Raw genomic sequence first — 24,818 nt, forward strand, 5'->3', positions numbered from 1 at the left:
TTGCTAGATCAGTGTTTTTTCGTAAGTAAGATTATAAAATCACTTTTTATGACTTGATTCAACTTATAATTGTTAGTATATACATATTGCATATACTGTATATGTACATATACATAGATAGCATATAAAAAATATACCTGATGGACACATAATTCCTGCATCTGTACCAATCTCTCTTATCTATCATATGTCTGAGTCTACGAGTCAATATTTCAGGATCGTTTAATTAGCTAGTTAAATGGAAACATAAGTATGGCTGTGCATTTCCTTTATTGGAAACAGCTTCATTCAAGTTTTGTGAACCTGTTATAATGTCACATGATTCCAATTCCAGTGAGATTTAATTTACTTATCACTTTAAGAAAGACTTATAAGAGTTAGGAAGTCAGGTAATTAAGTATGGCTTTTGATAGGTAAAACTTCGGGCCTCAACCCGAAGATGATACTTTGGATATATCAAGCAGTAATACGTCCTATTATGACATATGGTTGCCAAGTCTGGTGGTAAAAAGTTACTGGATCTTTTATTGTTTGCACGAAACTTTAAAGACTTGCGTGCTCTTAATAATTTGTACTATGTGGTCTAATGCAACTGTAGCACTTGAGGCTATACTTGGGTTGACACCTCTGTACAAACATATTCAATCATGGAATCATTCATGAAACAATATTAAAAACATTTGTAGCACAAAAAATAGCTCAGTTCGATGGAGACTATATAACAAAACTTCATCGCTTTGGTAGAAAATTTGAGGTACACCTACCATTACGTTCAACGTGATACTCAGATAGATCAGAAATAGATGGAGGCACTGGTGTTAGTGTTTATGGAATTTCGGAAGCAATGGCCGAGTATCTTCCAAGCTGGTAATCATGGAGTTGCATTTACTTTAAAAACCAATAACATTCTGACAATTGTGGTGAGAATGACTAAATTGGTACTGTTGTAGATTCACGAAAGGGTCATTATACTATTTATATACAAAAAATAGGTGCATTATTTTTAGTTTGATAGAAGCTTAATAAAGACAATCTTTTTATTATGTGCTGAACCGCGTAGTGTTTGACATCTTCTTTCTCTTTATACTTGCCAAAGCTTCTGCAGTTTTCATTAAATATAATATTCACTCTTAAGAATACGCATCAGATTAAAATGTCTGATAAGAAATCTTATAAGAAATAAAATTTTCTCTGTTTGTGTCATATGTATATATTTATAAGGTAATGTTAAACAAAGCCAACTTGTCACTAACGATAGTAGACAGAGTAGCACTCTACATCGATTTCGTGAGTTTAAGGATTGATTGAAGCTCTATTTTCAAAACAGACCTATCAATCATTTTTTCAAAAATGTTTTAAAGCACGTTTTTAGACCAAACTATCGTAAGATTTGAACCCAGATCCGGTATGCTATACTTGAAGTACACATACGTATTGCTGTCAGTTCGGTTTATGCCACAGTAACAATCTTGAAAAGATTTTTTGTTCTGGTATTGTGTATAAAAGCACTTCCTAGCAAAGTCCACAATCTTTTCAACAATGGTCTATACAATATTAAGATCTTTCATAATTTATATTAAAAAAAACTCACAACTTGAACAATCGACATTTTCCAAAAATATAATATCTGGAACCTTAGTACAAATTATGAAACTCTACACTGTATACATAAGAATATATTCTCATGAATATTCTCTCACGGTCCAAAACATTTTTTATTACAGTAACATACTTAAATGGAAATTGCAATATGACTTACCAGAAATTGAAGAGAGACTCTACGTACTACGTTAATTTAATACCTATTAGCTTTACCGATAATAAAATAACTGACAAATTTGCTAAGCTAGATTAGCCGCCACAACCGAGTAACCGGTTTGTTATCAATTAATTGTTTAAATTCGTATACTTGTTTAGGTTAAAGTTATAACGAAGATCCAATAGATCCATTTATCTATAATGGATAATAATTAATGCAATGCAAGTGAATTATCTCTTAAACATACCAATAAGGTATGTTTAACTAAACCTGATAATTGCAGCAAATACCTTATTACTTGAGCAAAGACAATTCTACAACTCTTCATATAGTGTGTGCTTTATCCTTGTCGCCTACAACAGCGGCATTCGGTAGCAATCAATTTTATCAATTTATTTAGATATATAAATTTTAGATTTATATATTGAATTCTATAAATTTAATAGAAATAAATGTACTTATTTACACATATTTACAATTATTATTAATGAACCAACGTGCTGGGAGAGCACAACAGGATTACTGCTCTCCTAACTACATCTCTAACAGATATCCCTAAGGATCTAGAATTCTATGAGTAACATTTGGTGGCAACCACTTGTATCAATCATATATTTAGCATAAATAAATATACTTGTATACACATATGTACAAACCCTGTTGTATATACTTAGATATATACATACATACATATAGCATAATCTCATAACTTTTATCATGTATAGCAATTGTTTATAACAGTCTTCACCAACTCCATAGGGTACATTTCTATTACCATGTTAGTGGGTGGGTATTGAATGAGGTATTGAACAATATGTTTTTTAATGAAAATGTTCCTTAGCTAGAAATAAAAGCAAACATAGACCCAATACTTAATGTACTCAATAGATGTATCAAATCTGTAGCAAGAGGTGTCACCTATTTACAAAGAATTACAAATTAACATCTTGAAGGATTTTTTTCTGTTATATAAACTAGGTTGTATTATGGAGAAAGGAAAAATTATTTGTCTGACGACATGAATGGCTGGTATCAGTGTCTACCTTGTTTTATGTAATACTCTACACTGCATAACTCACATCTATTTATAGAAAGGAAACTATATAAATTATTGTTTTTTCGCGATATTTAACCACTCAGACCTAAGTAGAGTCAAAGCACAAATACATTAAGAGAAAACAAAAAGAAAAATCATCCTTATTCCATTTATTAGTACATAAACGAATACCACATTTGAAAGTAGATGAAAGCACTTTCGTTTTAATAACCATAACTAATGTGAAACTTCACCTATAATACAACCTCATGTCCGTCTGACTGTCCTAGCAGTCAAGGTCAAGGACTCATATTACCCTTTACTTTGGCATATTGAGTTTTATGTATACTGGTATATATAATAATAATTTTAATAATGACGGTACAATTGTCTTATGATAATGTCTTCAACAAAGCATTTTAAGTATTGATCTCTCTTGTATAGCCGAGCCGATTAAACTACTCGTAGGTGTGACGTAGATTAGGTATTTATAATATAGCATAATTTAAGGCTGATTAATACGTATATAATATCCATGAAAAATTGTTATATGTGGGAGATCAATAATAAATATTTTTTAAAGCAATATATACTAATTCCTAGGGAATAATATCCATACTAATTCCTAGAAAATTAATATATATTCATATACGAAGCAGATAGGAGGTTTACTGGGAGGATATCTTATAAACTTCAGTGGCAGAAAATTGGATCTTAATAAATAACTAAAAATAAAACTCCAGTCGACGGAATAGCGAGAAAAGCGGGATTTTTTTAAAAAAAATTGCTAAAAAAATTACACAAGGAAAGCACAAGGAAGATTTATAAAAAATCGTTTAAAATTCATATTTCTTTGGTCAATATTGTTTAGATGTTAATACACACCCGATTTAATCCAAAGTTAGAGCGATATGCGTGTAATGTTGACTGAGTTGCCAGGTATATGGACTTCTATCTACATAGCTTTAAGCAATAAGAACCCATTTTCAGCCTGAGCATGGATTCCAGACAATTATTAACTAAATGTTATTGTATAACTTTATTCAAATAATATTTAAAGTGGCAATTAATTGACTGGTCTCGATAAAACATATGCGACAATTCGCATATTTTTATTAAATAAAAATAAACTAGTAATCAAAATATTATATAAAATATAATAAAAAATATTGTAAATTAATAATATTTGTGGTGTTTTCACATTTCTTCAAACAAATTGAGTTAAAGTTTTCTATACTTGAAACCTAAAATCGAAAAACTAAGCGTGAAATCAAAACGTATAACGCAATAAATTGAGACTTGAAATAGGAACCATAGTGCCTACAATGAGACAAGAAGAAAAAATCGACTTCCACTTCAAAAATCAACGTCACAATTGCAAGTTGGATATAAAGTCTAGTTATTCATTTTCAAATAAGAATATAGCGGAACAAGATTAGACTTACATTTCAATAATCAATGTCGCAGTTTTGAAGAGTTTGAAAAATATGCATCACATCTGCTCTATTAGTGTTCTTTGTATACCTCTTGGTGACTTATCTAACTAAAAAATGCTAAGGCTCCTTCTCAGATCCACGCGTCATATATGACAAAATGTTGCTCATTTTTCCATTCATATGTCAGCATTATTGAGTACAGTAAATCAAGCAAATTTCCTCAAAAAAGGGAATATCACCCAAACTATAACAACAAGAAGATTTCACCTTCCTAAATGTCCCAGTAAACTACATGAATTGCCTCTGATCAATACCTTTGATGAAAATATCGATATTATTTCCGGACCTAAAACTGTTATATTCATACTTCTGAACAGTCTGAATCCGAACCTAATCTAACGATGAACTCGATGTTTATCATATAATCACAAAAGGTTAAGAGGGAGCGTGTATTATAAATATCAACACTTTTACTCGAGATATCAATTATCCTTAAATTTCCCAGGGCAGGCAAGCTAAACTTATCATTTTTCCCTTATGACTGAGTGTGCTTTCCTTGATAAACTAATTGGTTTTCCAAAGTTTAGAAAATCCTACAAGTCTGTCCTTCTTACATTTGTCAGACCAGTGTAAAAACGATCTGTTAGACATCGAAGTTGCTTCATCTCCGATTACAATCATTGAAGCAGAAAAATACATAAATATATAATATATTGAATGTATGTAGACCCGGGATGTAGACCCGGACGATCACGGAACCTGTTGTAGTTATTGTTACCAAAAGGTACTAAAATGACGCCTGTCATAAACCACTATGTTAGTGAGTAGCAATAGATAGAAATAGTATAGATATGAATTAAAATAATATTAGGTGATGAGAATAGAAAATTGAGCGAAAAATTTAAGAAACTTTAGTTTAGCCTCTCCTTACTACCTCAGCCTTACGTAGTCAAAAATCAATTGCATAACTTTACAAAAATAGTCGAAATCACGTCCGAATATGTAGCTGTCCATGAAATGCGACCGATCAAGTGGCGCTCATCTCTTAAGTCAAGATTACGCATTTTTGTAGAAAGGAAGCTAAAGAGGTATATACGGTGCATGGAAGATATCAGCTGTAATGATCGAAAAGATATACATTAAAAGGAGAAACAGAATCCTGATTATGGTTTGAGTTGCGTTTTATTTTCATAACTTAATTAAACTACATTAATTAACTAAAACGTAAAGCTGTTGTTGACTTTTGCAATAATTTAAAATTATCAAGGAACACAATCCGGTTAAACCATTGATTTGCATTTTCTTTCGTTATGTGAAGAATTGAATGATTTTTCCGAACTTGAACTCATGGTACCTTAAAAATTAGAACAATTTAGATATTTAATACATAACTAAATTAATAAAAAAATCTTAGGATGCAGTACTTTTATGTGGTTTTCTATCACTGTGGAGTTCCGTCGATACGTTTTGCTGTGGTGAGTACGCTTTATAGCTCCCTGTAGGTGAGCCTCGAGAACGGCGATCTCTCGGACTTGGTGGTGGACTAAAATCAGTCTCTGTGTCGTAACTAGATAGAAGATCGCGATCGGTGGTATAATTATAACGACTATCATTTGGTGAATTCGATCGATATGTACGAACAGGTGAATATGAATCACGATGCCAACTTCGACGCCGCCTTCTATGCATTATTTCTGTATCATCTTCGTTATCATAGTAATTATCATACATTAAATGTTCCGGAGTATAACGACCGAAACGTATTTGGCCATGGTGTTGTTGATGTTGAGGACTTCCTGATGGTGGTGGTGGAGGAGACATTAACCGTCCTAATGGCGCTGGGCGCATTTCACCAGGTTGAACAAAGGGTGGTGGCATACTCATAAATGGTGGTGGTGGACCAAGAAATGGTGGTGGAAGGAATGGTGGTGGTGGCAATCGACCAAGTAAAGGAGAACTTGGAGCTTCCAAATGGATTGGAGAAGGAGCATTATTTAAGTCATTTGGTAGATTACCACCTGCTGTAATATATATTATTTTTATTAATAAATAATAGACAGAATAATCTTATTCATACTATAAATATATACTTACAAATTGATTCATTAACATTACTTGTAGCAATTGCTGTAAGCTTTCGTCTTAAAGCAACTGCTTCAGCACGTGCCTCTTCATATTTTCTTTCTGATTGTCGAGCGGCCAACCAAGTCTCATGAGCGCGATTTTCCAAAGTGCCAGTTTGAGCTTTGTATGCAGCCATTTGAGCCTCAATTTCTGCACGTAGTGAATCATTTTGAGACCTAATTAAAAATTTTTTCGCGTTATCTTTCAATCTGACATAATAAGAAACGAAATATTTTATTTATTTATTTACCTTAAAGACTGAATTTCCTCCTGCATTGTAGTTAATCTGTCTACAGTACTCGTGGTTTCACCTTGTTGCTTAAGCCATACTGCTTCCTTCAAACTCAACTCCCTTAACGAAAAAAATTTATATATTTTTAATAAAGTATTCATTTATAAAAGTGCATTCTTTTTTACTTTTGCAATTGCGTTTCTTTATCTCTAAAGTAATTTGACAACACTTCAAGACGTGTCTGAGCTTCCAGTTTGTCTTTTTCTGATTGGTGAAAGTTTTGCTTCAGTCTTTCAAGATCTTCAAGTGCAATTTTATACTGAGTTTCTAAAAGCTGTTTATTATCCTAAATTTTTTATTTAAATTTAAAATAAAAGTATTAAAAAGAAATAAATTTCGTAAATACCCTTTCAGATTCAAAGCGTTCTGTAAGTTTTGTATTCTGCTTTTGAATGCTTAAAAGTTCTGCTCTAATGTTGACAAAATCCATAACTTCACTCATGTTCGTACCGGGATTCTTTTTAAAGGATTTTAGGCACTCTTCCAGAGCCTTAATTGATTTTTTAGGTTTATTATAATATGTATAAAATTATAACTCATTAATGTAACCAACCTCAATTTTTGCCAAACTTGTCTGTAGCTTCATATTGGATTCCTCGTGTTTAATTGCCCACTCAGATATTTCACTTTGCATACGTTTAATTTCAAGATTTTTTCCTTCCAACGCTTTGGTGATGTCCTCTTCAAACTCTTTTTTTAAGCTTTCAACGCGAGTTTGCAGACTCGTTTTTTCTGCCTCTAATTCATCATTGTCCTCTTGTAATGTCCCCAGTTGAGAACTGAAACGTGTGTTCTGCTCTACAATCATTAACTGCAGTTCACTATTTTCACGGCTTTTCTCTCCAAGTTTCTTATTTATTTCACAAATAGTATCTGTGAAAATATTTAATAAGCAGCGGATATAGACATATATATAAATTTTAGAACAAAATAAGCACATACCTTGTTGTTCATTAAGTTGTTTCTGCAATTCCTCCACACTGCTTATTATGGACTCATCACCAGTCTGATTACTCAATAACTCCGATACGATTTTATTTAATTCTAAGCCGTCTTCTGTTGCACGTTCCAATTCCTATTTTCATCAAACAAAAAAAAACAAGTTAAGAAGAATATTATTGAATTTCTATATCACTGTATTAGACGGAAGTACAAATCAATTGAACACAAAGTATTGTGGGAGTTTACGTTTAAAAGGAGTGAAGCGAATCAGTAAAACCATACTTCCACAAAAAACCTGTCGGTTTAAAACCGACCAGTACATGGGAAACGTAGGATATTTTTATAAGCAATAGAATTGAGGTCAAGAGAAATACTATTATATATACAGAGACTTTATCCTGTAAACATAAAATGTGAGCTAAGTTGGTTATAGGTACACTGTCAAATGTTAATAGCGATCGAGTCATCCAATTCTACGACGCAGAATTTTGTGTAGAATTTGTTAATTCACAGCTTAAACTCTGATTGACGGTTAGATAAAATCGGAAAGCGTATATACGTATAAGCTTATATATTTGGCATCACCAATGTTTCATTTTTAATTGGATTTTTTACACGTAACCTGAATCACATGTTGCACACACATATAAGAACACAATAGCTTCGTGACCGCTTTGCATCAAGGTAACAATGTTTCTTTATTTTAAATTTTTAATCCTTTTTGAAAACCATATTCTACTCAATTCTACAACCAAAAAGTTACATTTTACACATATACACCCAAGGTTTATAACATATTTATATAGAAAATTATTAATATGTCAAATTTGAAATAGTATACATATTAGAATCAGAAAATATTATTTCTCACCTCTTCTAGTCGTGCAACCTGATCATACAGATTACTCTTTTCAATCCGCAGATCATCTAATTCAGTTTTTAATGATATCACCATATCATTGGCTCCAAATGAATTATCTTGTATACTAAGCAATTTGTTTCGTGTAATCTTGAGGTCATCTTTTAAAATGTCATTCTCCGTATTAAAGGCTAATAAACTTCGCTCTAATAGATTCAGTTTAGATAGCAAAGCACCTTCTTGACTGCTGTTGCAAAAACAGTAATAACCAAATAGAAACAGAAGAGTGGAAGCAGCTGTTATTGCAAGACATACCAACATTTGACTTGCCTCTAATAACTTTATAATAAACATATCAAAAATATTATCTGACTGTGTTTTGAAAATATCACAACCGCCCTCTGCAGCAAAATGGTATTGTTCTCCTGCGTGTGGACTATTGTCTGTAATTAAAATAATTTGTTTGAAGCAATTATTATATATTTGTATAATAAAATGCTAACTGAAAAATTTACCATGATATTTCTTTTCCGACCATACATTTCGACGTGATTCCTCACTTTCCCTATTTTTGTATGCTAACTTTTTGTCTCGTTTATTATTTGAAATTAAACCATTCACAGTACTGAGTATAGTTGCAAAAAGTCCTTTCTCACGAATATATTCCACATCATCCAGATTTTTTGAATTGAATGAATTTGAATCATGCTTTGGATTTGAAGTTGATGAAATTGGGTCCGAAGAGTAAATTTGTCTTTCATTTGATAAATCATTTTTAAGTAAGTTATTCTCGTTACTATTTAGGTTTGTAGAAACTTCAATCGGAGTGCTGTCAACTGTTTCTACCGATTCAGGAATCAGTTCTTCAATTTCATTTGGTGGCGAAACAACTTGATATTCTTTGGGATGAGGTGCATGATCTAAATTGTGGTCTGTCTGTTTCTCAAATGTTTCACTGGAAGACTGAACTAATTTTTCTTCGCTCGTATTTATAACTTCTGAGCTATATTGGTTATTTGCATTCATGTATTCGTGCACATTTTGATCAATATTTTGATGCGCAGGAATTTCTGTAGTTGATTCTTCATACTTATTTAACACTTCTGGAGACAAGCTAGGAACTTCAGTATTAAAATCTACTGTTTTTGTATTGGCTTCATAAAAATCTTCCAATGTTGGTGTAGTATTAGGTGCATCGCCATAAATTTCATTAATTGCATTTTGCGTTGTTATACTTTGAACAACTTCCTTATTAATTTCATATTTAACTTCAAAATTGCCTTGTTCGTTAGAATCTACACCTATTTCACTATTTTCATTTTTATTTTCACTAAGAGTATTTTCTGTTATATTAGGCGCACTGAGTACTGTATTCTTATCAGTGACATTATTTAAGTTTTCGCCGGTACTGGGCTGTTCTACACTATTACTAGTTGCATCGGAAAGAATGGTTTTTGAATCGGAATGAATTAAGTTATCGGTGCTTTCAGCTTCAACATTTAATATGTTTTCGGTAATATGTTCAAAAACTTTCTCAATATTTTCGCTACTTAATGTATCGTTCGAAAGACTCGCTTCTTTGGTTAGTGGATCATTATTTAAACTAGTTTCGGTTGCAATGCTAATATTTATATTAGAATTAATAATACCCAACTTGTCTATATTTAAGTTATTTTTTGAAGTCTGTTCAACCGTAATGTTTTCTGAATGATTTACATTCTGAAGCACGCCATTTGTTTCTATCGGTGCTTCTGCTACGTTGCTTAAAAGTTCATCTTTAACAAGTTCATTCGGTAAATTAATAATGCCTTCATGTGTCAAACTGGTATCTTCATTTAATCTGTCTGGTTTATTCTCAACTGAGTTGATATTTTCTGCTTTCACCAAGATATTTTCTTCCAAACTATTATCGATTACTACTTTTGCAGCATCTACTGCATTAATTGTTTCTTTTAAATTATCAAAAATTTCATTTTCTTTCGTTTGAATATTGTGAAGGTGATCAATTGTTTCTGTATTATTTAATATTGAAGTTTCTTTGCCACTATCAGTAAAATTCAGACTATTTGTGTTGGTATTAAAAGATACATTTACATTATTGTTTGTTAAATTAGGCACAGATGTTTCATTTATTTTTAATTCAGCCTTTGGTTCTTCGATTGATTGTTGGTTCTCCTCAGAAATTGTACTGTTTACGATAGTGTTAGAATTTAATTGCACAGGATTAACATCTTTAAGGCTATGATCTTTGTTTGCATTCTCTACAATAATTTTTTGTTCTTCAGCGCTATTCACAATTACGCCATCTTCTTTAACATTGTCCAAAACATTTTTTTGCTCTTTACTAATTGTTTGGTCTTCTGTTCTGATTGGATCAAATTTTTCGACTAATTGCTCATTTGGATTTTGCACAGAATTTGCTTGTACAGGTGTTGCTACTTGTGGTTTGCTATCCGCATTGAAATTAATTACTGTATTTGCAACATCATCTGATTTGCTAGATACTTGCTGCTCTAGGGGAGCTGTTGTAGTGGAATCAATATACTGTTTTGTATCAACATTTTCTGATATTTTTAAATTCACATCATCAGATTTAGTTACTGGCACTACATACTTCAAATCCTGATCTGCGACATAAACAGTACTCTCCAATATATAATTTTTGGGCGCATACCCTTGTCGACCATTCACTTCTATTCCCCATAAAGATTTATCAGATCCTGCGCTCTTTGACATTACGCGAATATCTGAATGTATGTTAAATGAAACCATTCCTTTGGCCCCTGCCATGTACTTCAGTTTAGCTTTACCCCGTGAAATTATGGCTAAAATATTGGTTCATGGTAAGAATGAACTGTCACATATGTATCAATACACTTACTTTTACAGTCTGGGTCAGCACAAAGCCTTTCGTCTGACAAAGCATAATTGTATCTTATTGCTATAGCTATTACAATTATTAGATAAATATATTTATACATGTTCGGCATCTTGCATCTCTAAACAAAAAAACAAAAATTACTTCACTTCTTTTCTTTACGTTAAATTAATAAAAAAAACAAGTAATGGAACACTAGCTTCATGCCACATCATACCACAATATGCCGATATTAATTTTTGGATGACAGCCAGGGTTGCATTTTTTTCGATAAAAGATGCCAGCCTGCCATACGTAAATATGACATTCGAAACGATATTATCTGAACGTTATATATATAAAATTATTAAATGATTGCAATTTTAATATTATACAAACAAAAAAAACTGATTTTCCATAAAAAACTAATATAAAATATTGTTTATAGAACATAAAATGCAGATGTCACTTTATTATTTGATAAAATTTTTATTTCTGTGAAAAATATACCAACTAAAATCAGTTCAAAATTTTGTTAATGATCTCATATAATAGGCGTATTCGGTGGCTCGCAAGTACGGCAAAAAACAGCAAGTTGTTGGCCTATGCAGGCCTATACTGGCCGCAATGTATGCAAACCAACAACACTATTTTCTCTACCTCGGCCAGCATAGTTATGCTGGCTAACCACATCGGCCAGTAAAAAAAAAAATGTTACCAACGCAATAAGCGAACTATTGTGAACCTTCATTGAAAATTCCAACGAATAGTGCAATCAAATGTCAAAAATTGAGGACATAAAAATTCAAACAGAATTCAAAAATTTGAAAAATCTTGAAAAGTAACGAAGAAATAATAAGAATGGAGAAATCGTAAGTATTAAGCACATTGAATTTTTTATTATGTTAGTTATTACCAAGTAACATTTATTTTATTTCATTTAATTTGTAGTTTACATACGTAAAATTAATAAACAAACATAATTTTTGAAGTTTTTCTAAAAAATTTTTTTATAGAAATACACGCAAACTATGGACCACAAAGGAAACGAAGTGTTTTCTAGAGTGCATTCATAACATTTAAAAAATCCGTGAAACAACTTGCATCCCTCGGCCGCTGCAAAACGTTGCTTTCTTCTCCCAACATCGACAGTACCTACAAAAATTTACTTATCTTAGTGTTTTATTTTTAAATTTCCAATATTCTTACCATTCCTTTTAATACCGTGTTCATTTTAATTTTATAATATTTTTATAAAAATATATTTGATTTATATGCACATATACAAAATTTGCTGTTTGTCAAAACAAAACATTTGACAGATTGCAACAGTGATGCCAATGACTCGCGTGGCCAACATAGGCCAACATGCATTTTTTGCCGTACTTGCGAGCCACCGAAAAGGCCTAATGTTAATTGTAAATGCTTTTGCATATATATTTTTCGTTTACATATTATTTTTGAAATTCAGTTTAGACTTATGTAGATTTGCATTTAACCTGTCATTTTTTATTTAAATATTGTGGCCGAATTAAACATGTTTAGGATAATCCGAATATTATTTGACAGTTGCACATATGCTGATAAGTTAATGCTGTTTTTATTATTATTTTCCTCATTTTTGCTTTTGTTATTATTTTAATTTAATTTTTCATATTAAGTACACTATTTTAAAAACACTTAATAGTCAAATAACATAAAACAGCTGTTAGTTTCAAGATAATTTTGTTAATCTGGTAAAATGTCTAGTGTTAAAAATTAATCTAGAGAGTTAAACATGATATAGACGATGCTACATGTATGCACCCAAGTATGACACAAAATGCATGCTGACCTATATTGGCTACGCGTGAGATTGGCATCACTGTTGCAATCTGTCTATCACTACGTTTACGCGAGTCTTAAAATCACTTTTAAAACTGATTTTAAAATTTGTTCTTAGAGCGTTTACGCACAAAAATTAAAAGCACTTTTAAGGTAGCTGTCAATCAATCAGCTGTTTAACAGTAAACAGAAATGTTGATTTTAAACATTTTTAAAATGAATAGAGTAAAACTACAAATTGTTTTACTTTTATTGCAAAAAAGAAATATAACCAAAATTGTAGAAAATAAAAATGAAGCAACAATGCAGATTTTTAAAACATCTCGTAAAAAATTTACAAAATTACGAGAAATGCGATTGCAGCTCTTTAATAAAATGGCAATAAGTTCCGCTAATGAGGCTTTAATGAATGTAAATGTTTTTATAAAGTTTTTCATAAAATATTTAGAATGCATTTTTGTTTTTAGCTTCCACCACGAATAAGAACTTTTAGCAAAAGGAAGAGAAGTTCGGAATGGTGGGATGTTGAAGTTCTGTAGTTCTATGACGATGAACAATGGATTGTTGATTTTAGAGTGAATCGACAAATATTTTTCAGGCTTGTAGATTTACTTAAGGATAAAATGGCACCAGCAGAAAATACTTTCGTTGAAGGGTTGAATATTCCCAACCTGAACATATGTACAATCGACAAAATTTGTCGTCCGGACAACTTATGCGAGATCATATATGCGCGTACTTGGCGAGAAAATTTCCACTTCTACATAGAAGCAATTAAAAAAATAATGTAGAAAAAACCAATTTTAAATTAATTAATTTATAATTTTTTTTATAAATAACAATATAATATAATATATTTATAACAATTTGTGCTTAATGACAAATTTAAATAATTGAAAATAATGAACTTAATTTAAACTAAACTAAAATGTTTTAAATATATAGTTATCATTACGGTAAAGTTAAGATTTTCAAATAGAGAATAAAAAATAAACAAGTTTAATTAATTTAGATTCTGGGATGCAATTAGGCTTTTTCTATATTTTTTGCCGTCTAACAATTTAATTATTTGTTTTTCTGCAAATATTTTAATTAAACATTCTTCCTCCTCTTTCATCCAATTTTTTCTTTTCATTTCCTTTTTCTCTATATTTTTAGTTATTTGGTTAGTGTTATTTGTAATAAAATTCAAATTATTTGTACCTATTTACTGTTAACAGCTGACAATTCAAACCTTAAACTGCTTTTAAGGTGTTTACGCAAAGATTAAAAGTGACATTTCTTACTAAAAGTGATGTTAAACTACATTTAGTAAGCTAAAAGTGCTTTTAAGCAAAATTCAATTTAGGGTGTTTACGCGATCTTAAAATCGATTTTAAGAGCCTTAAAACAACTTTTAAGGCTCGCGTAAACGTAGTGTATGTTAATGTAAATTGATAGTAAATTGAGGGCAATAGTAAAATATGCCGGTGTGGCAGGGAATGTTGGTATTTACCAGAATTTCGAGTAGGGTAAATTAGATAAAAATTAAGTAAATTAGATGTTACCATTTTGAAAATTTTATAAGATGTTTAAATAATAAATATCTCAATGTGAAAACCCTAGAAAATTTCAATTTACTTTACCTGAATTTGATCGAACTCTCACACGGCCTATGTTGTTGAGTAATAATTCGGTGTATATATTTATGAAATTTATTCTTTTATTAAAACAGTTTTATTAGCTTTTATTCTTTAAAATACTATTTAAAGTATTAATAGCATTCTGTTCGTATATTTATCAAAAGCGCTACTGCTTTTTTTGACAGCTTCGTCTTGAACTGTACTATACTATTTAAGCTGTAAATCACCATATGAAAAAATTTCTACAATGTTTAAATTTTGTAGAGCATGTGTTTTATATGCAGTTTTATGTTAATTGTTCATTTGAAATGGATAGTTAGTAATAAGCTTAAAATTGTTTGGAGTATTGTTAATTCAGTCCAAAGTTGACTTAAATGTGAAGTATATAAATTGAACATAAATTATGTCAAACTGTATATTCTAAAAGTTATGCACTGCAATATTAGAAACAGCAGCATAGTTTGCCAAAAAACACATGCAATTTTAATTTTTAAAGTCTCTTGAAGCAACTGATATAACCGCCAGATTGCACTAACTAATAAATAGGTAATACTTTGAACAAGTCGACATGAATTTGCATCAATCCGTAGAAAAGCAAAAGTGTACAAGGACTAATATTGAAAGCAACAACAAATGAGGACATCGACAACCATTTGATCGTTGACATGATATGAAAATTTAAAATTTTTTATTATTAATTGTTTATTTATGTCACATAACTTAAAACGATGAGAAAATTTAAAGACAACCATGTTCATTTTTTTGCTGAAATTTGAAATTTATCAAATATTGAATTAACCTAAACATTTTTTATTGGGTCACAAAATTAGAGGAAAACATGACAGATCGGGAGTAAATGTGGATTTTTAAATTGAAAATGTCATAAGCTGCATGACGAACTATAAACATGAACTATTAACAACTCAAACGTGATTGATTGCATCAATCACAATTTCTGTGTGTGCACTACATAACACACTTGTTGCATATGTTTTATGTTGCTGTATATAAATTACATTTAAAAATTTCTATAATATACAAATCATGTATATGTGATGCAATCTAATGTTTATGTAATTTGAGGTCGTAAGAAAAACATACTTCCTTAATATCAATAAAGATTATTTGAAACGTGTGCAACAAAATGAAGTATTCGTTGAGTGAAAGTACATCGAAGATTTGAAAGAGAAACCTAAAGTTACAAATAAATAATTTTATTAGACAAAATAATAACTGAAAACAATTTAGACGAAGTTGAAAAGAATGAATGCTATGTAAACCAAATAGCAAAATTAGAGATTTGCCACAGATAACACTTTTTACTACGAATTGAAAAACAAATCCTAAAAATATACGAATGCGTACGGAAGTACGTTGTGGTTGGGAAGGTTAACATAAGAAAATTATATATTTTTTTTTACTTACAAACTGCAATAAAATGAGCTCAATGAAAATGAAGGTCTTACTTTCAATCGTATTTTTGATATCAACTTATTTGGTTAATACTGACGCACGTTATCCATTGAGAATATTGGGTTTATTTCCTCATCCCGGCGTTAGTCATTTTCATTTTTTTCATCCCATAATGCGAGGACTTGCAGAAGCAGGCCATGATGTGACGGTAGTTAGTCATTTCCCAGATAAAAGCCCACCAGTTCGTTACACAGATTACGTATTAACAGGCGTTGATACATTATCCAACAGTGTCGACCTTAAGGTATCTATAAACAATATATATAAAGGTTTTAATAACGTGTTGCTTTTTCAGTTTTTTGAAAATCGACGTTTTTACAACCATTTCGTAGAGTTTTTCATGCTGAATCAATGGGGTCAAGAGGCTTGTAACTTCACATTAAAGTCAGAAGCCTTAGGTCAGGTTCTACGCCAAAAGACTCCATATGATGTGATAATAATAGAACAATTCAATACTGACTGCATGATGGGTGTTGCACATATGCTAAAAGCGCCAGTCATTGCCTTAAGCAGTTGCGCGTTAATGCCATGGCATTACGAACGGACCGGCAGTCCAATTATACCATCACATATCCCGGCATTATTCTTGGGTGTTTCTGAAGAAATGAGTTTTCCAGAACGTTTAGCCAATTGGATTACTTTTCATGGAATGAAATTGCTTTATACGTATGAATATATTATTCAAATGAATTTTGTATTGATTTAGTTTCAAATTTTCTTAAAACTTTCAGTTATGTGACTATACCCTCTACCGACAAATTATTGCAAAACAAATTTGGGCATGATATGCCATCAGTTTCGGAATTGGTTAAAGAAACTTCGTTGTTCTTTGTAAACCAACATTTTTCGTTAAGCGGTGTGAAGCCAATTCCACCATCTGTTATTGAATTGGGTGGTATACATATACAAAAATCAAAACCACTTTCTGCAGATCTACAACGTTTTCTTGACAATGCAGAACATGGTGTGATTTTTATTAGTTGGGGTTCAATGATACGTGCAGAAACATTACCTGCGTCGAAAAGAGATGCTATATTAAGGGCAGTTAAACGATTAAAGCAGAAAGTTATTTGGAAATGGGAAAATGACACATTACAAGACAAACCTGACAATATGTTGATTAATAAATGGTGGCCACAGAGGGATATTTTGTGCCATCCAAATGTGAAAGTGTTTATGACACATGCTGGCTTAATGGGCAGCTCAGAGGCAGCGTATTGTGGTGTTCCCACAGTTGCCACACCAATGTATGGTGACCAGTTTCTAAATGCTGCAGCTATGAAACAACGTGGAATGGGTGTAGTACTGCAATACGAAGACATGACTGAAAATAGTATCATAAGAGCATTAAAAAAGGCTTTGGAAAAAAGGTAAGCACATTTGACTTACTTTAATTGACTGATATAAAAACATATTTTTACCATTTTCTTGCTTTTTATTTCTATTTTAGTTACATGGACAATGCAAAACAAATTTCGCAATCATTTAACCATCGGCCACAAACTGCTTTAATGACTGCCATTTGGTGGGTTGAATATGTTAGCAAAACAAAAGGAGCACAATTAACAAAATCTTCAGCTGTATATATGCCACGTTTTTCTTATTACTGCTTGGATATATATTTATTTGTTACTCTGATTTTAAGTATTTCTGTATATAGTTGGATTGTTATTTTCCAAAAAATATGCTCTCGTAATCGTAAAACTATCAAAAAGAAAAACGAGTAATAACAATAATTTTTCTATAGTTTACCTTATGAAATTAAAAGACGAATCAGTAAAAGACAAAGGACATTACAATCCTGATTGGTCAGTTAGTTTGCATAGATCTAATATATGCGTTTAATTCACACAACCAAACTTGCCTACATCAATTTAAAAATATTTGAACGATCCTTAAAAAGACTATTACGGGACCTGTGTACAAGTGTGCTTACATGTAGTTTTTTAGAATTTTTATTTTTCAGTTTTGTGATCATTCAAATTTATCAAAACTACCGACTATAACATATTACATGTCCAAGTTTTACCCACCTTTACTATGTTAGTGGAATGTTAGCAAAATATATGTGATATTTTATTAAAAATATGTAACCTTGTATTTTTATAAGATGTATCTTGTACCAGTTTAACTATTGTTATTTAATTACAAAGAAAAAAACAAACACATGACAAATATAAATAAATAAAAAACTTTTTTGTGATTTAACAAGTTTTTATGTACTTAAGTCAAAGAAGTAAAAGATGAAATTACGTATTCTACCGAACTGCTTTGGAAGTTATTTACAGCACATAAGCAGGACGTGAGAGCAAGAACAGAATTAATATGCTAATGTTCTACACATTTAGGAGCATAGATACTGACAACAATGTTAGGTAATTGGTGTAAATCTCGTGCTTTAAAGATATATATTTGATCGACTTGTTAGCCGGCAAATAAAGCTATCGATCTTGTGTACTTAATAGGATTACATCGGTAAGTAAAACAGTTGGAGGGAACATTTCTGACCTTAATTGCTGATGAAAGAATTTAGTCATATACATCGATATAATCGCTTTTGTAATATTGCAGTTACAATGAATATAATTTAATTCTAAATAGGCGTGCAACTCACATTTCTTAGAATAACAGATGGCTGCTTGGGGCTTGCATTAATAACTATTGCTTAGATATGCAACAAGTAATATATAATTAAAATATAACGAGTTGAAATTGATAATTAAAAAATTTCTAATACTCAAATATAACCAGAACCAGTTGCTAAAGAGTAACTTGTTATACATAAGTCTTTTCATTCCTAAGGTGAACATTCGGTACAGCTTTATATCGTATAAATAGACTCCAATAGAATTGTAGCTTCTTTCTTTAGCTGTGGAAAGCGTTCTGAACTTGATTCCAGCTTAAACGTAGTCTCCGTTTCTAACCACATATACTCTTTTCAATTTCATATAGTCTATTATAACTCTTACTAATCATTATCTTATCTTCCACTCTTTGATTCCTAATGGTTGGTAACTGCCAAGCTTTTCTAAAAATAGGCAACCAATCAGAATGTAATAACAACAATAATCGAACTGATCATATACCTTAAATGCATTATCCAAAGCAAGGCTATTCAGACCAGATAAGATCGCGGACCAATGCAAATCACTTAATAGGTTGGAGGATCGCAGAAACAAATTCGTTCATGTTTTTTGAACAATAATGCACCGATATAAAACTCTCTGACATTAACATGACTGTTGTGTAAAACTCGAGCACTGGCCTCATGGTATTGAACACGAATTAACTTTACTATTTTTTCAGGCGTCCCTATGCTTCTTAACGCTGTGCGTATAGATTTCCTGTCTATTGAGTCGAAAGCTATTTCAAAATCTATGAATGCAAGATAGAGCGAGCTATTGATTTTTTATAAAAGATTGCGTTTAATATTTAGCACTGAAGAAACTATAGATAATTGTCAAGTTACTCTACTGGACTTACAAAATACTTCTTCAATATAGATAATTGTCAAGTTACACCGCTGGACTTACAAAATACTTCTTCAATCAGCGGACATTGAGTGGACATTGAAAAGACAGTCTTCATCTATGCTACATACTGTACAAAGCAGAGTAACTTCTAATTAATAGGATCATACGCAACCATCTCCACTTAGAATTGAGTAAGTAAAGTTTCACTGTTCTAACCTTCTGTGTAGCCATCACTGCAAATCTGTGTTAGACGATTTAGCAACCATTTAGGAATGCGTTATACGTAGTTTAAGCTAATAACTAATTTATTTAATGTAAATCTTTATGTTCAAGTTATTTGCGATACATTCATATATTACTTATTTTTTTTTATTACAATATTATTATGATATATTGATTACTTCGGTATATTAAATTTATTGTAGTATAGCGCAAATAATAAATGCCTATAAATAAAATCGCATGTATAAAATACAACAAAATTATTATTTGGATTTATTTAAATACATATATCAACTTAAACTAAAAATCAATTTATTAAATGAACTTGAATAAACTTTTTAAATTATATAAACAACCGTTTTGGCAATTAAAAGTTATTCACATATTATTTACTTCAAAATATTAAATTCAATCTAATAAAGCATCATAACTATGTGTCCATTAATAGAATAAACAATTTAAACTACAGCAGAATTATAATTTTGTTTCCAAAGTTATTTTGTTTAAGTTTATAGACAGATGAAGAATTATTATTCATAGTTTAAACAAATAACTAATACATAGATATTAAACGAATAATATTTTTAATTTAACTAAAGAAAAGCAAATACTTAAAATTAATTGATGTATTCATATTTGCTGTTATGGCTTTCTGCAGAAAATAATTAATATTAATAGACGGATTGGAAGAGCAAAGAAAAGATAAGAACAAAAAATTTATTTAATCTATTGAAATATAACTGACCATGCTACGCTGTTTCGAGTATTGCCAAGTAATCATCTTTCAGTGGTCTTAGGAAGTATTCGAACTTCTTAATTAGTTTATAGTCCGTATATAATTTGATTGGAACTCAGTGAACAAAGCATTCCCATGAAAACTGCCAACTTGCAGTTCATTCCGTCAGAATACATTGTAACTGAGTTACACTTATGAGGTAGCCATATGATATGTGTTGCACTGGGGTGCTACATATGACTATATTTATTTTATTAATAGTAAAAAATTGTAATGTTAATTATAAGTTTATTCTGTAATTAAATTTAGTTTACAAAATTAAGCATTAACCATTCTATCGTATGTTTTGTAAAGATAGTGCCTTGTAGCAGTATTATTTCTATTATATACCTACATATATGTAAACCATCCACCAATTTCATTCCTTATTTCAACTATTCTCAAGAGATTCCAACCAATGACTTCATTTTAAGGTGTTGAAAATGGATTGGATAAATGGAGTAAATTTTTGTTTCTGCAAACGGGCAATCATTTTCTAACAGATAGACTACACTTGATTTTTGTCCCACAAATATAGGTATATACATACAGTAGAGTACATATATATATGGTATGTTTGAAGAGCATGCGACGAAGTGTGTTCCCAAAGAACACTCCTAAGCATAACACGTTATGAAATATACTTATAAATTCAAAAGATGTTCATGTGTTAGTGTTCGAGTTTTTGAACGTCTTCATAAGTTAACACTGCGAAAATTCGTTTTGATTCAATCCTTATGCCTTTAAATTTCAATAATTTCTCATTAATCCCATCAAGAGTTACGTAATATTTTTTATTGCTTAAAGGCCGAACAATTATACCAAATAAGCAAAAAACAAGAAATTTCGTAATTTTGAAGTTCAACTGTAAAAATGCATTCCTTGATTATAAAATAAAATTGATTGCTTTTAAAACAATATTATATACCTTCGCATATAAAGAGTATTGTCTTTGTATGTCACCGCATCCCACCAACAGAAGAACGAGAAGAAAAGCTGATACGTTTCTCTCACGATCATATAGTCTCAAGTTTAAGCAAACATTGCTTGTCTTGGAAATACGACTATCACCTAAAATAGTCCTCCTCCGTCACTGTTGCAATTGTTAAACAAGCTTTGGCTTGTTTGCTTTGGCTTTGTTTTTCCCTTAAATACCCTTCACACATGGTAACAAAGAATTTACTAAAATAAATAGATAGATAACCACAATTATATGGACTAAACTCAACCAGGTCAAAAAAAATATATTTATTCCTATATTGTTTATAAAGTTTTCGAAATTTGATGATTATGCGCTGGATTTGATATCCATCAAAATTTTTGAAATGTGTCCGAATATAGATGAACATATATTGCTAAATCAATTCGTTTTTTCACACACACACACAACCTCAAAGACAACCTCATCACGTCTCCGATATGTCTTTCAATGCATTAAAAATATCACTGCAAACCAAACTTATTCGAATATTGAGGTAAACAGATTGCTATATTGTTTGTCAGATTTGGTTCCCAACTACCACTGCCAGTTCGCGGACCTTTTAGAAAAGAATTCCACAAGAACTACATTTGGTCACTAAAGAAGTCATCATCGGAACAAACTTCTATTTTGAAGCCAAATTTAAATCTTTCTACAATTGAAGTATCGAATGATAATGAAGCGGTGGAATTATTGTATTATTCTAGCAGAAAACTATGTTGTAGTATAAAGTTATACTTTGCTAAAAAACATGTTTTTGTAGATTAGTTCAGGACCTTTTAGCTCATATGTTACACTTGAATACGAAAAAAAATATATCACAAGTTTAATTCGTCTGCTCAATGACTATAAATATGTACATTTCAAGGGTCTTCGTCATATCACACGATATGTAACCAAATACATATGCTGACAAAATCCTTTTGTTTTTCCGAATTGATCAAGTCAGCACATACTTTTCCAGTCTCCGATGTTTCTTTTACAGGATGCAAGTCTCTCAATAAGCTCAATATACTCGAATACAGATAAATTGTTCTCATCGCTTCATTGATTTATTTGGACGAACTGGGTAAAGCGCATCTGTAGCCGTACTTTCCATCCCATTGATACAACTGTCTCCGCAAACTGAATGTGGACATCGCTACATCGACTCTTTTGTCAGAATAGACTATGAAAATATATAGTCTTCAGGACCTGCGATTTAATTTTTACTACGTTACAAACATTTCAGTAAACTTAATATGCCGTTCTCATATTAAGTATGAAAAGGTTATATGTGTGAAAAATTGCTCGGGTAAATATTTGCATCAATTGATCTTACTACGTATATAGATTTCTTCAACCGATTTAATTGAGCACATGTTTAGCTGTATTTGTAGTTTAAACCTTTTGTTTTCAATACACGTAAGTACAAAATTAAGTTAAACAAAATCAAGTTTTAATTGCTGTCATAAATGTTTACAAATGAAGGGTGAAGTCGGTCACTTTATGAGAGATGAGTCAGATCTTATACCTGTCTATCAGAGTTCCCCAGTTGTTGTGTTGGCAAACAGAAAAAATATTACTACATAACGACGTGTAGTTGAACACAAACTGGAAACTATCAGCGAGTAAGCGTTAATATACTAAGAGATGATAATATTTACTTTAGACCCATCTACATAACGAGCACTTCAATTGTTAATAGGTACGAGAGTCGACGCTCTCGATAGGTGAGGAGGCTTCAAAAGCAGTATAAAATATTTTAAGTACCAATAACGAATTTCGAAACGTATAAATACGCTTCGCAGCGCATCTCAGACTCATTCGCTTACATACAGCCTCAGGCATCTGCGCATCTAAATCGAATAATTTTTGTGCAAAATGAAGTATTTACAGACTTTCTTTATAGCTTTGGTTTTATTATTTTCTTTCGTAAGAGCTGCGGACAAAACTGGTAAGAAATCACAACAAACGAGCTGATGTGACACACATCGTGCCTGCAGTACATCGATTGGTGCTTGCTTCATACTCGTTACTCGTTAAGCGTTATTTACATATGAAAACTAACTTTTTATATTTTCATATTCTGCGCATTTAGTTTGTCTACAGCCTAAGGAAGTTGGTCCTTGTCGGAAGGCGGATCCTAATTTCTTCTACAACTCTGAAGTTGGGGAATGTCAATCGTTCTTTTATGGTGGTTGCCATGGAAACGATAACCGTTTTCCAACCAAAGAAGCTTGCGAACAAACTTGCTTGTAAGAAAATTGAAGAATCGGCAGAAAGAACATTATTTCGCAGTAAATTTTTACCAAATATGTATATTAAATCGAATACTTCATTTGAAATAAACTTATAACTAAGATTTGAAACTTAGTTCTCTTGTATTAAGTATCAGCGTGAGCTTATCATTTGATAATTACTCAATTTTACTACTAGTGGTCGGAACTATAATTAGCGAGAAATAAGTGGAGCTACTCTAAAAAGTTCACAGTTACCGGCAATGACGAACGAGAAGTATAAAGAGGGACTCTAGGGCAATATTGTTATAGGGCTTGGTTTTGTAATTACTGTAATTAAATTCCCGATTGTTAAGTAATTTAAAAGTAATTAAGGAAAACATTTGTTACATCGAAAAAAGATCAGCAGTAACATTAAAGCGAAAAGAAAGAAGTAACAGTATCGAGGGAAAGAAAAAACTATAGGAAAAACACCACTCCACTTGTGTGAAATAATAAGTCGTCAAGTCAAAAGAAGCAATTTTTTAATACAAAAAAATCTATATTATCATTTACTTAAGTAATTCAGTGAGCTGTAGAGAATATTTATTGTGTTTGACTATGATATAAGAGTTCCGCGACAAAATTTTGACGATAACAATAATAGGCGAAAAACAAAGAGCTAAAGCAAAAAATTATGAATAAATATTAATTAGGTTTGTTAAAATGTTTGTAACACAATGACAGACACATCGAAGACTCTGTAGACCAATGTTCTCAACGTGGGGCAAACGTTTCACAGGCAAGCAACTTGACTGTAACTTTACATAAATTCATTTTTTATATTCTTTATTAAGAGATATAACGAGAAATACAGTTCGTGTTAATTAACAATTTAGTTTTGTAAATATAAATGTAAACAATAAAACAATATATTAGCTATTAAC

The 24,818-nt window shown here is 31.1% G+C and overlaps 3 protein-coding genes across 4 annotated transcripts; 2 read left to right on the forward strand and 1 right to left on the reverse strand.

Moving 5' to 3' along the window:
• Positions 1-5,394: 5,394 nt before the first annotated feature.
• LOC119690204 (transport and Golgi organization protein 1) lies at positions 5,395-11,689 on the reverse strand. Of its 2 annotated transcripts, XM_038105216.1 has the most exons (12): positions 11,544-11,689; positions 11,330-11,447; positions 8,964-11,273; positions 8,461-8,891; positions 7,590-7,722; positions 7,201-7,520; positions 6,994-7,137; positions 6,773-6,933; positions 6,606-6,707; positions 6,326-6,531; positions 5,656-6,252; positions 5,395-5,585 (listed from the first exon to the last, which is right to left on the reverse strand). In XM_038105216.1, the coding sequence occupies exons 2-12, from the start codon at positions 11,436-11,438 to the stop codon at positions 5,512-5,514; spliced, it is 4,587 nt and encodes a 1,528-aa protein (XP_037961144.1). In that variant the 5' UTR covers positions 11,439-11,447; positions 11,544-11,689; the 3' UTR covers positions 5,395-5,511. The 2 variants fall into 2 exon arrangements, with proteins under 2 accessions (XP_037961144.1, XP_037961143.1); XM_038105215.1 differs by having other exon boundaries at positions 11,330-11,689.
• Positions 11,690-15,766: 4,077 nt separating this feature from the next.
• Positions 15,767-18,381, forward strand: LOC119690205 (UDP-glycosyltransferase UGT5-like). The gene is made up of 4 exons (XM_038105217.1): positions 15,767-16,468; positions 16,520-16,890; positions 16,956-17,594; positions 17,675-18,381. Exons 1-4 carry the CDS (start codon positions 16,190-16,192, stop codon positions 17,949-17,951), a joined length of 1,566 nt encoding a protein of 521 aa, XP_037961145.1. The 5' UTR covers positions 15,767-16,189; the 3' UTR covers positions 17,952-18,381.
• A 5,071-nt stretch (positions 18,382-23,452) lies between these two features.
• LOC119689766 (protease inhibitor-like) lies at positions 23,453-24,028 on the forward strand. The gene is made up of 2 exons (XM_038104667.1): positions 23,453-23,609; positions 23,754-24,028. The coding sequence occupies exons 1-2, from the start codon at positions 23,537-23,539 to the stop codon at positions 23,912-23,914; spliced, it is 234 nt and encodes a 77-aa protein (XP_037960595.1). The 5' UTR covers positions 23,453-23,536; the 3' UTR covers positions 23,915-24,028.
• Positions 24,029-24,818: the final 790 nt, after the last annotated feature.

This window comes from Teleopsis dalmanni, chromosome X (genome assembly GCF_002237135.1).
Source record: "Teleopsis dalmanni isolate 2A chromosome X, ASM223713v2, whole genome shotgun sequence".
Classification (NCBI taxonomy): domain Eukaryota; kingdom Metazoa; phylum Arthropoda; class Insecta; order Diptera; family Diopsidae; genus Teleopsis; species Teleopsis dalmanni.